We start from the raw sequence: 12,848 nt of genomic DNA on the forward strand, positions 1-12,848 counted from the left end.
GAAAGAGATTTCATATTAAAATAACTAGAATAAATTTTAAATTCTAAATTTTAATAAAATATAATGATATGAAATTTTGATAATTATAAAGTAAAAACTATTTATTTATATTAATAGCTTATGTTGCTATATAATTACAATTATGAATTTCACTATTATATTGTTAACTATTTAATATTATTTTATGCAATAATTTTTAATAATTAAAAGTTATCATAATTTCATATTTAAATGTCTAATGTTTGTCGGGTATTTTACATAAATAATATAAAAATAATTAATTTTGAAAATGGTATGGGAAATTGATTAATTACGAAAATAGGACTGAAATTATTGGCGGCATCGGACTGAAATGTGATGACATCAAATATTTAGGGTCCTGATATGTAAATTTTCTATTTGGATTGTAAAGCTTTTAAGGTGCCACTGGCAGTGTGGCACACCAAACTTTAAATAGAGTAAATTGCTTCATAAATCCTCATTGGTTATTATTTTCTTTTATTCATCTTCAACGCAAAAAATAGAGAGGCCTCTTACCAAGTCGTCCAAAAAGTTTTTTCTACCAAAAAGTATTTTTGTAAAAAAGTTGATTCTAACTAGAAATAAAATTTATTTATTTTTCGAAAATTAATTTTTTTGTTCAAATTATGTCTGACATAACAATTAACGGTATTGTTAGTAGTTTTCTTTGGCTCACATTATATCTAGAAACTATAAATTTAACTAATAATTATAAATTATACATAATAAGTCTAAAGCTTTTATAATTATAATTTTATATCGTGTCCATAAATCAAATTGATAATAAAGATAATTATAAAAGCTTTAGAAAAATCTTATTATGTATAAAATTTTTTGGAGTAATTGGTTAGAGACTTCTCTATTTTTGGTGTCACAGGGGAACAAAAAGAAAATAATAAATAAGAAAGGTTTACAAATTAACCCTATTTAAGGTTAGGCACCTTAAAAAGTGCTTTCAGCACAAACAAAATGGAAAATTTCCATATTAGGTCCCTGAATATTTTAAGTCATCACATTTCAGTCTAGTGCCGCCTATATGTCAAATAGCACAAGCAAAATATTGTAACAAATGCCTTATTTTCATAATTAATTTGTTTCCATACCATCTTCATAATTAATTATTTTTATATTATTTAGGTAAAAAGTCATATTTGTCTCTTAAAAATAATTATGCTCTTAAAAGTTAAGAATTTCTTATCATTTATATTAATAGCTTTTGAAAAATTTTAAAATTATATATAATTATTTCTTCATACATTCATTTAGTAAAATACTACCAATAAATTATTAAATGTTAGAAAAATTTATTGTAACAAATTTTAATAAAAAATCAAATTTCAAATGTAATGACTAAAAATATTACTTTAAGTTGAAATAAATAAAATTAGATAACAAAACTTTGTTAATTTTAAAATTTAACGAGTATTTACGTGAGAAAATAACATAGCATATCACATAAAAATGTTTGGAATTGAAATGTAAGAGTGCACCAAAACACTAGACAAATTAAGTCACAAACCAACTATTTTTACAATTCATAGACTTTTCATTTATTTATTGATTTTATACATAAAATTGAATATTTATTGTGCATTTTAATATCGTTTGAGAAAATTGAATTTTTATCAACGTGTGATCTTTTAATAAATTTGATTTTATAAAGTATAGATAGAGATGCAAATTAATGTTACCAAAATATTATTCATAAATACATTTACTTTTATCCGTAAATTAAAAACTTAATGACTTAAACTATATTTTAATTAAATAAAATTATTTTATTTTTGACATACTTTAATAGAGAAAATTTATTAACTTGATATTTAAATAAATTAATTATACAAGAGCTTCAACTTGGAAGTTGGAACTGTATTTCTATCAACACTATTATATACAGAAGGTGCTCAATTCCACATTCTAGCCATTTTACACCCTAAAAATTCATGTTTCATTTCAATTCCATCTCTTGGCATTCTTCTGCCCTTTCGACTTCTGTTTCGCAGCTTGAAACGCCTGCCGTTTTTGTTTCTTCTGAGCTTCTTTCTCAGCCTGTTATGGGACGCATTTATTAGATCCTGATAACCTCTACAGTTCGGAAAATGCTAATAAGAATTACAAGGGTATTAGTTATATAGCTTACCTTTGACATCTTGGATTTGGCTTTCACTTTTGGAGCTTTCTCATCAAGCTCCGCCTCACGCTCGAGCTCCTTTTCCCTTGCCTCAAGGTTCTTCTCCAGAAAATACTGTTGATTTGGAGCAGCAGTTAATCAGGTGGGAAGAAGAAAAGGACTCATTGAACGTGCATATTTCAGGTAAATACCACCAATGAACTCATGGATTATAAAGACGACTTAGTAATTTACTGGATGACACATTCCGGTAATCAATATATAGGAGGCAAGAAATGCAGATAGGAAAACAAGTTAAGGAAATAAGAGCAATGCAAGCAGACATTCAAGGCAACCATACTCACATTGTAATCGCCTACATAGTCCTGCAAATGCCCATCTTTCACTTCCACTACTCTGTTCACAATTTGCTTTATAAAGAATCGGTCATGAGAAACAGTAATGACTGTGCCACTGTACTCTCTAATTGCCTCCTAATAGAAGAATGAGAGATTGCAGAGTTATATGCTGCTATTTTGATAAAAAGAAACAAATGGAGAACAAAGAAAGGTAAGGAAAAACTCAAACCTCTAGCATTTCCTTTGAGGGTATATCCAGGTGATTTGTTGGTTCATCCAAAACTAGCAGGGTTGACGGTTTTACCATGAATTTACAAAATGCAAGCCGTGCCTAAATGAAACCAGACAACACAAAATTCAAGTTCATGCTTTTTAAACAAGGAAACTTAAAGTAGCCAAGACATGTACAACAAAATCCAACAGATATAATTCACAATACATTTTCTTTTTTTTTAGAATAAAAAGGAAGCTTTGGAAGAATTTAACATGCAGAAACATTGAAGAGCACCATATTATGTTAGTCTTGTATCATAATTCATCAGCATGCATGTCTAAATCATTTGAATTCAATATGACAACCGGCAATTTAAAAACTTCAACTAAGTATCCGAAAATTGCCAAATTGACCACCATGTTATGAATTAACATCAACATAATATTTTTGGCCCATGAGAATAGGATGCCCCTTCTAATATTGGAGTATTATATGAAAGAGAATAAGCATAAAACAATTTTTTTTAATGAAATCCATAAAAGCAAAACAGTATCCAACATATAAATTTCTACATTAAGATTACCTTCTCACCACCACTCAAAAGGGAAACCTTTCTGTCAAGCATATCAGCTTTGAAGTTGCAACGACCAAGAAGTCCCTTAATATCATCAATTCTCCAGTCCTCTGCAACCTCTTCCACTGTCTGAAGCACTGTTTTATCTAAATCAAGAGCCTCAGCCTGAAATTTGTTCATTAAATTCAGTCAATGCTTTGCATTTTTTTAGCTCAAAAGCAAAATTGAGCAACTTAGCAGCAAGATCAGAAACACAGTATACATATATTTCAGAGGCCAAATACCTGATTCTGCTCAAAATAATTTGGTAAAACATTATGCTCCCCAAGCAACACTTCACCTCCACTTGGATTCTCTAGGCCCATTATCAGCTTCAGTAAAGTACTCTTTCCACAACCATTTGGACCAATAATGGCAATTTTCTCTCCCCTTTCAATTGAAAGATTTGCCCTGTTAACTAGCAGCTGATACACAAACCATGTTTCTGTCATAAATGAGAAGATTAAATAAAGAAAAAAAGTCCAAACCATCTTTTTCATCCCACAAAACATCTCAACTTACCTCATCCTCATAACCAAATTCCAGATTCTTAATAGTAACAACAGATCTCCCACTTCTTCCACGCTCAGGGAACCTGATCTTCATTTGTTTCCGTTGAAATGGCTTCTCTATTTGGCCCTCTTCTTGAAGTCTCTCCAGCTTCTGTTACAAGTCAGAAAGGACAAGGAGAAATTACGTAACCAGAAAGTTGTTTAGTGATTAAAGAATATAAGCACAAGAACTGAGGATCCTTTAACTCTTTAAGTAGCAAACACTATCAAAACCAAAAGATAGAAAACAGAAACATTAAGCCAGCAACAAACAACCTTATTCTCCAAAAGAATGTGTCAGTAGCTGCACTGACACTGAGAATTAATTTTAAGAAGACAGAACATTCATGAGGCAAACTTGCAAGAAATGGTCTTTTATACAATAGAATTAAAATGGAAGTAGAAAGACACAAAAAGAGTAATCAATGTGGTATGCCAATGTTCATAGGTAAAACTGTTTAAGCAGATTAACTCTACCAGCGAAAAGAACAGAGGTTCCATCCTCACAAGTTCCATGCAACTCATGTGATCCAGTATGGAAATATATTTGGTAAAGTGATTAGAAAACTTGATGAGAAAAGAAGAAATTCTTGTAGGATAATATAGCAAACAACTTTAGGTGAATGATATAAAAGTATCAACTGAATTTCAGCAAAGTTTCCTAAGGAACCATAACTAGCCTAGAATTCTAAAGAAATCCACTTAAGAGTTGGGGGGATAAATGACCCCAATATACTCAGTCAAACTAAAACCTGCATTCTAGGTAACATACTTCCTTATGCAATCAATTTTATAGAGTAAAATCATCTATGATTTTAAAAAAATCTTATGAAAATTTAGGCACCCATGTGAAAAATACTCAGTCAAGCAGGTTTACAATCTGGTAGTAACTTCATGTAATCATCAACACATGCTTATTTACTAGATAGCATTCAATGGTGTAAAACTACACATCAGACATTACAGTATAATGACCAAAGCAGACAGCTACCATTCCTCAAAGAGCTAAATGCCCCCTCAAAAATACCTTTTCAGCAGAAGAAGCACGGCCAGAATTTGCCCCTGCTCCTAATCTGTTTATCAGGTCTTTTGTCTGCTCAATTTCCTGCTGCTGCTTCTCCCACGCAGCATATTGACTTTCAACCCATGCTGCCTTCGCCTCAACAAACTGAGAATAATTACCCTCAAATGTCCTCGAAACACCCATGTCAGTCTCCACAATCTTTGTACACAACTGATCTAGAAAAGCTCTATCATGAGATATGATGACCATTGGCACATCTTGCTTGTTGAGATATCCTTCAAGCCACTCGATTGTGTCAAGGTCGAGGTGATTTGTAGGCTCGTCCAAAAGTAATAAATCAGGCTCCTGCAAAATTACATGTAGGTCAACAAACAGCTAGCAATGCCAATATAATTTTCTGCACATCATACACATGCATCTATGAATTAACAACTTCGACATCATCAAAAACTATCTCGAAAGCTAAATATTTTGTTGGTCGATTCAAAGTTTAAACTTCCAATCAACAGGTGCCAAAGTGATTTCAGCTGCTAATAGTCAAATTAATAGCCAACCACCAATCACAACTATTACTTCTGCAAAATGTAAATAATTTCACTTTGAACATTACTTGTATATATCTCTTTATCACTCATAAATAAGGCTCAAAATCTTCATTGCGCCAACTTTTTCTCAAGAAAAAGAATAGAAACCATAGACAACCTATGCAACTATGAATAGAACAATTTTGCAGCAAGAAAGATATGCATGAAAGCAACAATTTTACCTGCAACAAAATCTTCCCAAGTGACATCCTCATCTGCCATCCGCTACTAAAACTTGCGACCAACCTATCGGAATCCTCGGGGGAAAACCCAAGCTCTGGCATCAACTTACTAACCTTAGCATCAACCTCATCCAAATCCACAGCCTGAGCCCTCCTCTGCAACAAATCAAACTCATCCAAAAGCCTTCCCATCAACTCCAAATCCTCGGTAGCCCCTTCTATCGCCTTCTGTACCCTCTCTAACCTGTCAGAAATATCCATTTCTTCTTTAAAAGCACTCATAAACTCCTCCCTCACCGTCCTGCTCATCGAAACCTCAAATTCTTGGTTCAAAAACGCAATTTTCATGTTTGATTTGGCCTTTATAACGTTCCCCGAATCGGGTTCTTCTTGTCCCGTTATAATTCTCATCTGGGTCGTTTTCCCTGCTCCATTTACTCCAACCAGTCCAACTTTCTCGCCTTTTTTCACTTCCCAACTCACATCTTTCAAAACCGTTACTCCTTTATAGCTCTTGGTAATGTTTTCAAGCTTTACACCAGAGGAAATACCCGAAGCACCGGTATTGGATTGCTTGTTGGAACGTTTCCGATCAATTTCTTCTGTATTGGAGGAAAACAGTGATTCAATGTCGCTTTCAGGGTCCTTAACGGAGGTTTCAACGCTGAGAGTGGAAACTTGGGCAGTTATTTTAGTTGGTCTAAATTTAAAGGTTTTGGGGGAGACTGAAGAGGAGGGATTGGGAGTAAACGAGGGGCGAAGAGAGGTGAAGAATGTTGAACGAAGGTCTAAACGGTGGAGTTTTGTGCAGAGCACCATGTTTGGGCGGTGGGAAAGTGAAGGAAAGTATGGGAAATGAAAGGAAAAAAGGAAAAAGAAAAGAGGTGTGAAGAAAGGCAATGGGGGAGTTTCTCAGCCAGTAGGGTAAAAGAGAAACTCTCAGCCCACCAGTTGAGATGAGATGGGCAGGGGAGACAATTGATATACAGGTGAAAGAGGGAGATTTCTACAGATGGTTGTAGTCCATCCAAAATGAAAATTAATTAATTAATTAAAAATATCTAGTTTTATTTTGTCTCATAAATAAATATACAAGTATAACTAAAATTTTATCGACTGCGTAGAAATAAGTATGTACAAATAATAAAATATAATATTTGAAATTAATAATAGTAATAACAACACATATAATATCTATAAAATTAAAAAGATAAAATTTGTTTAAATTATGAGTAAAAATTAAATAGATAAATATATCATATTAAGAATAATAAATATACTTCAATTAATTTTATCATGCGGGTGAAAGGATATCATTATTACAAATCTAATTGACTTTTGACACCAATTCAATGAATGAAAATATTAGTGTATTGATAAAAGTTTATAAATCCATTAAACATGTATTGGATCTTTGGATATATTAGTTTTAATTTTTATTTAAAATTATATAAAAATGGAAATATAAAACGTTATAATAATAATAATAATAGAAAGGGTAAATTAGTTCTTTTTCAATTGAGTTGGTACACAATTAACCAACTCAGTCACAAATTTAAATATAATATATATACATGATGAGGGTGAGAGAAAATGCTTTTGTAAAAAAATTTTCTTAAAATGCATTAATAATAATTGTTGGTGTAGTAATAAAATTTTTTTATGAATTCATTAAACAAACATTTAATCTTTGGTATGTTAATTTTTATTTTTTATTTAAAATTATATAAAATTAAGAAAAGATCAAAACCTATCAAAATATAATAATAACAATTTAATAGAAATGATAAATTAATCTTTTTCCAACTGAGTTGTTACCTGATAAATAGTGACACTAATTCAACGGAGCTAAAGGGTTGCCAGAGGGTCGTGCCCCCTAAAATGGAATTTTTTTATTTAAGTCCCTTTATAATTTATAAAATTTTAAATTAGTAATAGTAAAATTGCACTTTGTCCCCTGATAAAAATTTGATTCAATTCTTTAAAAATTATAAAGATATAGACAATTGAAATGGTGAAATTACATTTTTACTATCATAAAAATATATAATTTAATTTCAGTCCCCCTAACAAAAAATTTTGGCTTCACCCTTGTGTAATAGTAAAGAACTTTTTTATAAACCCATTAAACTTGTAATGGTAAAGAAGTTGGTATGTTGGGTACATGACATATGAATGGCATAGATTCATTTACAATAGTAGAATTCATGGTTCGTTCAAAGAGTGAATGACATCTTCTCATTGGCGTTGTATGAACTATGAAATAGGAATTTAGCCATGGCTTGTTCGTTTGGGACAAATGATTGTTATTGCTATTTGTTAGAAATAATCTTTTTCATTGTGAAAGATGGGATGGTGGTCATGAGGTAAAATATGATCATATTGGGTGAATTAATTTAACTAGAATAGCTTAAGGATATACTATGAGGGTAACACACAAATTACAAGGTCATTGGATAAAGCATAAACCTAAATTGCTTTCGTAATAGTATATAATGGGGAGTTTAGTCATGACACTTTTAGTGTATTGACTTTATGACTAAATAATATTGTAATTAATAGACGAAGAGTGTGAACTTAATTTCAAATTATTTAAGCCCTAATTATATATGTTCAATCGACCCCAAGTTAAATTTATCCTAGATCTATTTATGGATTCATTCACTTGTGACATTCATAATGTGACATACCTTTATCCTAAGTAAGTGAATGACCGTCTGTGTATAACTTATGTACTTTGATATAGTGAAAACCTATGCTCTAATGGTAAAGAGCCAAAAGTTGGTATGTAAGGTACATGACTTATACATGGCATGACTTCACTCACAATAGTGGAATTATAGCTCAAATAAGAGAGCAAATGGTATCCTTTCACTAGTATTGTATGGACTATGAAACTAAAATGTGGCTATAGGTTGTTTGTCTGGGACGAACGACTAATAACATTATTGTTTGTAAGCAATATAAATTTTCATCGTGGAAGATAAAATAGTGATCATGAGATAAAATAGATCAAATTAGGTGAGCAAATTTAACCTAAAAGGATCAAGGATATCCTATAAGGGTAATACACATATGATAAGATCATTGGACAAAAGCTTAATATAAATAGTTTTCGTAATGGTACATAATAGGAAGATCAATCATGATACTTTTAGTGGATTAACTCCAACAAAATAACTTTATAATTAATAGATGAAGAATAAAAAATAATTATAAATTATTTAAGCTCCAATTATATATGTTTAATTGGTCCTTCCACTAGCTTAATATAACTCATTTATGATTTTTATAAAAAAATTAAGAAAAATGTCAACAAGCATAAAAAAATTGCATCAGATGATATGAAAAAAATTAAAGAAATGATTTTTAAAAATAAAAATTAAATTACATATATAACCCTACTAATGTATAACATTTTAAAATATAATTTTGATTTATTTGTCTATTTCTGATGAGTTGGTTTTTGATAGTAATATTTTTTGTGCAATTTTATTCTTTCTAATATAGATGGGTTTTATTTTATGGTTTTTGACAATGTTATTAGATATATTATTTATTAATATATGCTTTTGGGAAAGTTAATCTCAAAATATATTTTTAAGGATACTTTGATACTATGAGTGTTGAATTTAGTGTGCATGGTAACATAGCTAATGTATCTGAGCCGCATAGGAATTAGAGTAATTATTGTGATATAATCATGATACTTTGACAATCGTAGGTGTTGAGTTCATGATGTAAAATTTGAAATTATACCGTAACAATTTAATTTAATTTTGAAGCAGACTTGAATATGTTTAAACTCTAAACTCAATAACCCTAATTGTTGAGTTATTAAAAGAAATTTAAAATAACAGATAGCATAATTGTAATTAAATTTAACGAAAAATTAAGTTGAAGTTGATGTATGTAGATGTCTAACTTTCGTATGTAAACCCCTCCCTAAGCCCTAAATTAAAACCTATCAAATAGGGTTTTGGGATGTTAAATTTTCACAAACATCCAAAACGAATAGTTTGCTACATCCTGTCCTAAACATTAAATAGTTAAGTTACTCCAAGTTACAATTTCCAATGGTACTGTAATGGCTGTCAACTTATTAAAATTCAAATGAGCATATGTTTCCAGGGATGCAGTGTACGTCATTGCAACACCCTCTTGTGGCTAGGCTTCACGATAATAGGTGTGGCCGGCAAGAAAATCATTCCGGGACACCAATTTCTATCATGCAAACCAAATTGAAGGAATTGCTCACGTTCTGATATTTCTATCCGCTTTGATTGAACTTTGAAGACTGGAGACCCAGATGTTTTATCCCTTATGCGGTGAAGCGACAATAACATTGAAAGACGTTGCATTGTTGATGGGGCTTCCAATGGATAGATGTCTTGTAACAGTAAGCTCCGAATTTAATCTACAATAGGTATTTGTTCGAGCATTTGGAATAGGTACCAATCTTACCTCGAATTTCAAAAGGTCATTAAGTGAAGCTTTATTAGTTGAAAAGGCGTTTTGAGAATTTCCCGCATAATCCAACACCCGTTGAGATTGATTACCATGCTCGAGCAAACATTCTTTGCTTGATTAGAGGTGTGCCAATGCTAAAAAAGTCTGGCAACTTAGTTTAAGCCATGTAACTCCAATTGTTGTCAAAATTTGAAACGACTGGTATGTATAGTTAGATCTCATTTGTTTTGACATGCTTATACAAGACATTATGCAATGGGAGTACAGTAGGGAATGAAGAAGTAAATGACCACTTATCATTTTATCATCTTGAGGGTGGTATTGACTTTTGTTCATTGCATCTATACCGTTTGAACCTCTTAATTTCCCACTAGCTAGAAGGTAAATGTAGAACACTTAACCCAACAAGTCAATCTCTATAGTCTAAATGTCTTGTATATGTATTGATACAAAATACTGAAAAGGCTAATTAGTATAGATACAAGGAGTAGTTGATAGACAATCTAATTGTTGGGTCATCTAGGGTAGTTGATTTATAGGTGATTGGGCTAGAGCTCAATAGTATGTCAATGGTAGTAAACAGACAGTATGGACAAATAGTATGTCAATAGTAGCAAACAAATAATATGGACGATTGAGCTTAATGCAATAGTATACCAATTAGGGCAATTTACCAAAAAAAGCCGTTTTTTTTCAAAATTTACCGAAATGGGCCGATTTTTTTATTATTTATCGGAATGGGCCATTTTTTGGGAAATCGCGTCCACGTCAGCGCGATGTCAGGGTACGTGTCAGGACATCACGTCCACGTAAGCGCGACCTGCTGACGTGGACGCGATGTCCTGCCACGTAGCGCGTTCCTGGGGACGCGATTTTGACGTTTTTTCACGTTTGGTTTTTTTGGCTTTTAGGGTTTAGGGTTCAAGCTTTTTAGGGTTTTTAGGTCTCGGAATAAATTATTTCGAGTTGAGGTTTCTGGTCAAATAGTATAAAATCGCTTCTACCAGGATGCTATTTGAGAAGAATTTGTGAAATCGCGCCCTCGTGGATGCGATTTTGCTACAGTAGGTCATGTAAGAAATAAATTTTTTTGACGTTTCTAAGCAAATAGCCTCTACCAGGATGCTATTTGAGAAGAAATTGTGAAATCGCGCCCTCGTGGATGCGATTTTGCTACAGTAGCAAGTTTGGGCTGAGGCTATAAATTAGACAGAAAATGTTCTTAGAATGCATAAGTCATAGCAGAAACAATTTAAAGAGGCTAAGAAAGTTAGAGTTTCAAAATGAGTGAACGTATTAGTGCTGTTATTTACTACGATGGTGAGGTTTACCACACCGAGAATGATGTTGTTTTTTTGTCGGAGAATACAGTGCGACTGTTATTTAACCAAAACATAGATTTGACAGAACTTCGTAAAAGAATTAGGAATAAAATCTTCAGAACGACCAATGAAAGTTCTGTCAATCACATATCAATTTTGTTCTTGTGTTGATCCGGTGACATATGACTCGTTCGACATAAAAGGTGCTCGTAGCTTGGAGGCAATGGTGCAAACTCATCTTGCTAGTGGAGCAACTTATATTGAGTTATATGTACAATTTACGTCGCCAACTGATGTACTTCTGTCCGGTATTCGAGATGTATACATGACCCCTGGCCGACACTCGGTTAGCGGGTTACAAAATACGGAATAGCCCATGTTCGGTAGCGGTGTCGAATGCACATCCCCCGCAAGACACTCTATCGGTGGATGGGATATGTAAGTCGGTGGCTCGACGTTTGATGCTGAAAATACGTACTGGGAACTGCATCAAGTTCTAGTGGATGACAATCTACATCCAATTGGGGACGTTATCAAATGCCCAGAAGAAGGGATGACGTACTACCTACGACGTCAACCGGTGAGGGGACGTCGTACACTGCAGATGATTGTGGGTTAGAAGATGACTCTGATATGGATCCACCTCGAGAGCCCGGGCCGGATGGTGCAGAAGTGGGATTATTTTTTGAACCGGAGCCGATTCCAACAGAAGGTGAAGATACTGAAAGGAGTTCAGATGAAGAAGAAAATCCACGATTCAGAGCATACTCACCTCCAGCCCACATGCATAATGTCGATCTGTCAGCGGATGTTGCGTTAGAGTTTCCAGATCTACCACACCGGTTACGCGATCGTACAAGTTCGGGGGTAGATTTCGGTGAACTTGAAGTTGGTAATCAGTTTACCAACAAGGATAGTTTTATTGGTGCTTTGAAACAGCATAGCATCAAAAACGGCATTAATTACCACGTCGTTAAATCAAAATCTAATAAGTTTGAGGCGAAGTGTGCGGTGCAAGACGGCACATGTTCATGGAAAATTGTCGCCTCGTTAAGGAAAAGGACAGGGTTGTGAGAGATAAAAAAGTACAAAGGTCCACATACATGTGCTGCAGGTACAGGATTGAATGTATCTGAATAATAATTTTATTTTACAATGTTGCATTATTTAATGTACTCCCTCTGTAGGTGTTTCACAAGATCATCCCAAAATGGATTCAGCTATGTTAGCTAGCTTGATACTGCCCACGATAAAAGTAGATCCTAGGACTTGGTCTTGGGTGATAATTGCCAATATCCGTAGCCAAATGGGGTACACGCCCTCTTACCGTAAGGCTTGGATAGCTAAGCAGAAGGCGTTGGAGAAGATGCATAGTGGGTGGGACGCCTCATATAATGA

The 12,848-nt window shown here is 33.1% G+C and overlaps 1 protein-coding gene across 1 annotated transcript; it reads right to left on the minus strand.

Moving 5' to 3' along the window:
- Positions 1-1,814: 1,814 nt before the first annotated feature.
- Positions 1,815-6,633, minus strand: LOC105804283 (ABC transporter F family member 5). The gene is made up of 9 exons (XM_012636815.2): positions 5,659-6,633; positions 4,896-5,237; positions 3,840-3,980; positions 3,563-3,742; positions 3,288-3,443; positions 2,720-2,821; positions 2,497-2,625; positions 2,162-2,266; positions 1,815-2,070 (listed from the first exon to the last, which is right to left on the minus strand). The coding sequence occupies exons 1-9, from the start codon at positions 6,475-6,477 to the stop codon at positions 1,975-1,977; spliced, it is 2,070 nt and encodes a 689-aa protein (XP_012492269.1). The 5' UTR covers positions 6,478-6,633; the 3' UTR covers positions 1,815-1,974.
- Between the last annotated feature and the right edge of the window lie 6,215 nt (positions 6,634-12,848).

The sequence above is a fragment of the Gossypium raimondii genome, chromosome 11, assembly GCF_025698545.1.
Source record: "Gossypium raimondii isolate GPD5lz chromosome 11, ASM2569854v1, whole genome shotgun sequence".
In the NCBI taxonomy this organism is placed as follows: domain Eukaryota; kingdom Viridiplantae; phylum Streptophyta; class Magnoliopsida; order Malvales; family Malvaceae; genus Gossypium; species Gossypium raimondii.

Coding starts and splice junctions, on each gene's coding strand:
- LOC105804283 (XM_012636815.2), bottom strand. CDS start 6,477: ATGGTGCTCTGCACAAAACTCCACCGTTTAGACCTTCGTTCAACATTC. Junction 3,444..3,562: donor ATTATTTTGAGCAGAATCAG/GTATTTGGCCTC, acceptor AACAAATTTCAG/GCTGAGGCTCTTGATTTAGA. Junction 2,626..2,719: donor CCTCAAAGGAAATGCTAGAG/GTTTGAGTTTTT, acceptor TTCTTCTATTAG/GAGGCAATTAGAGAGTACAG.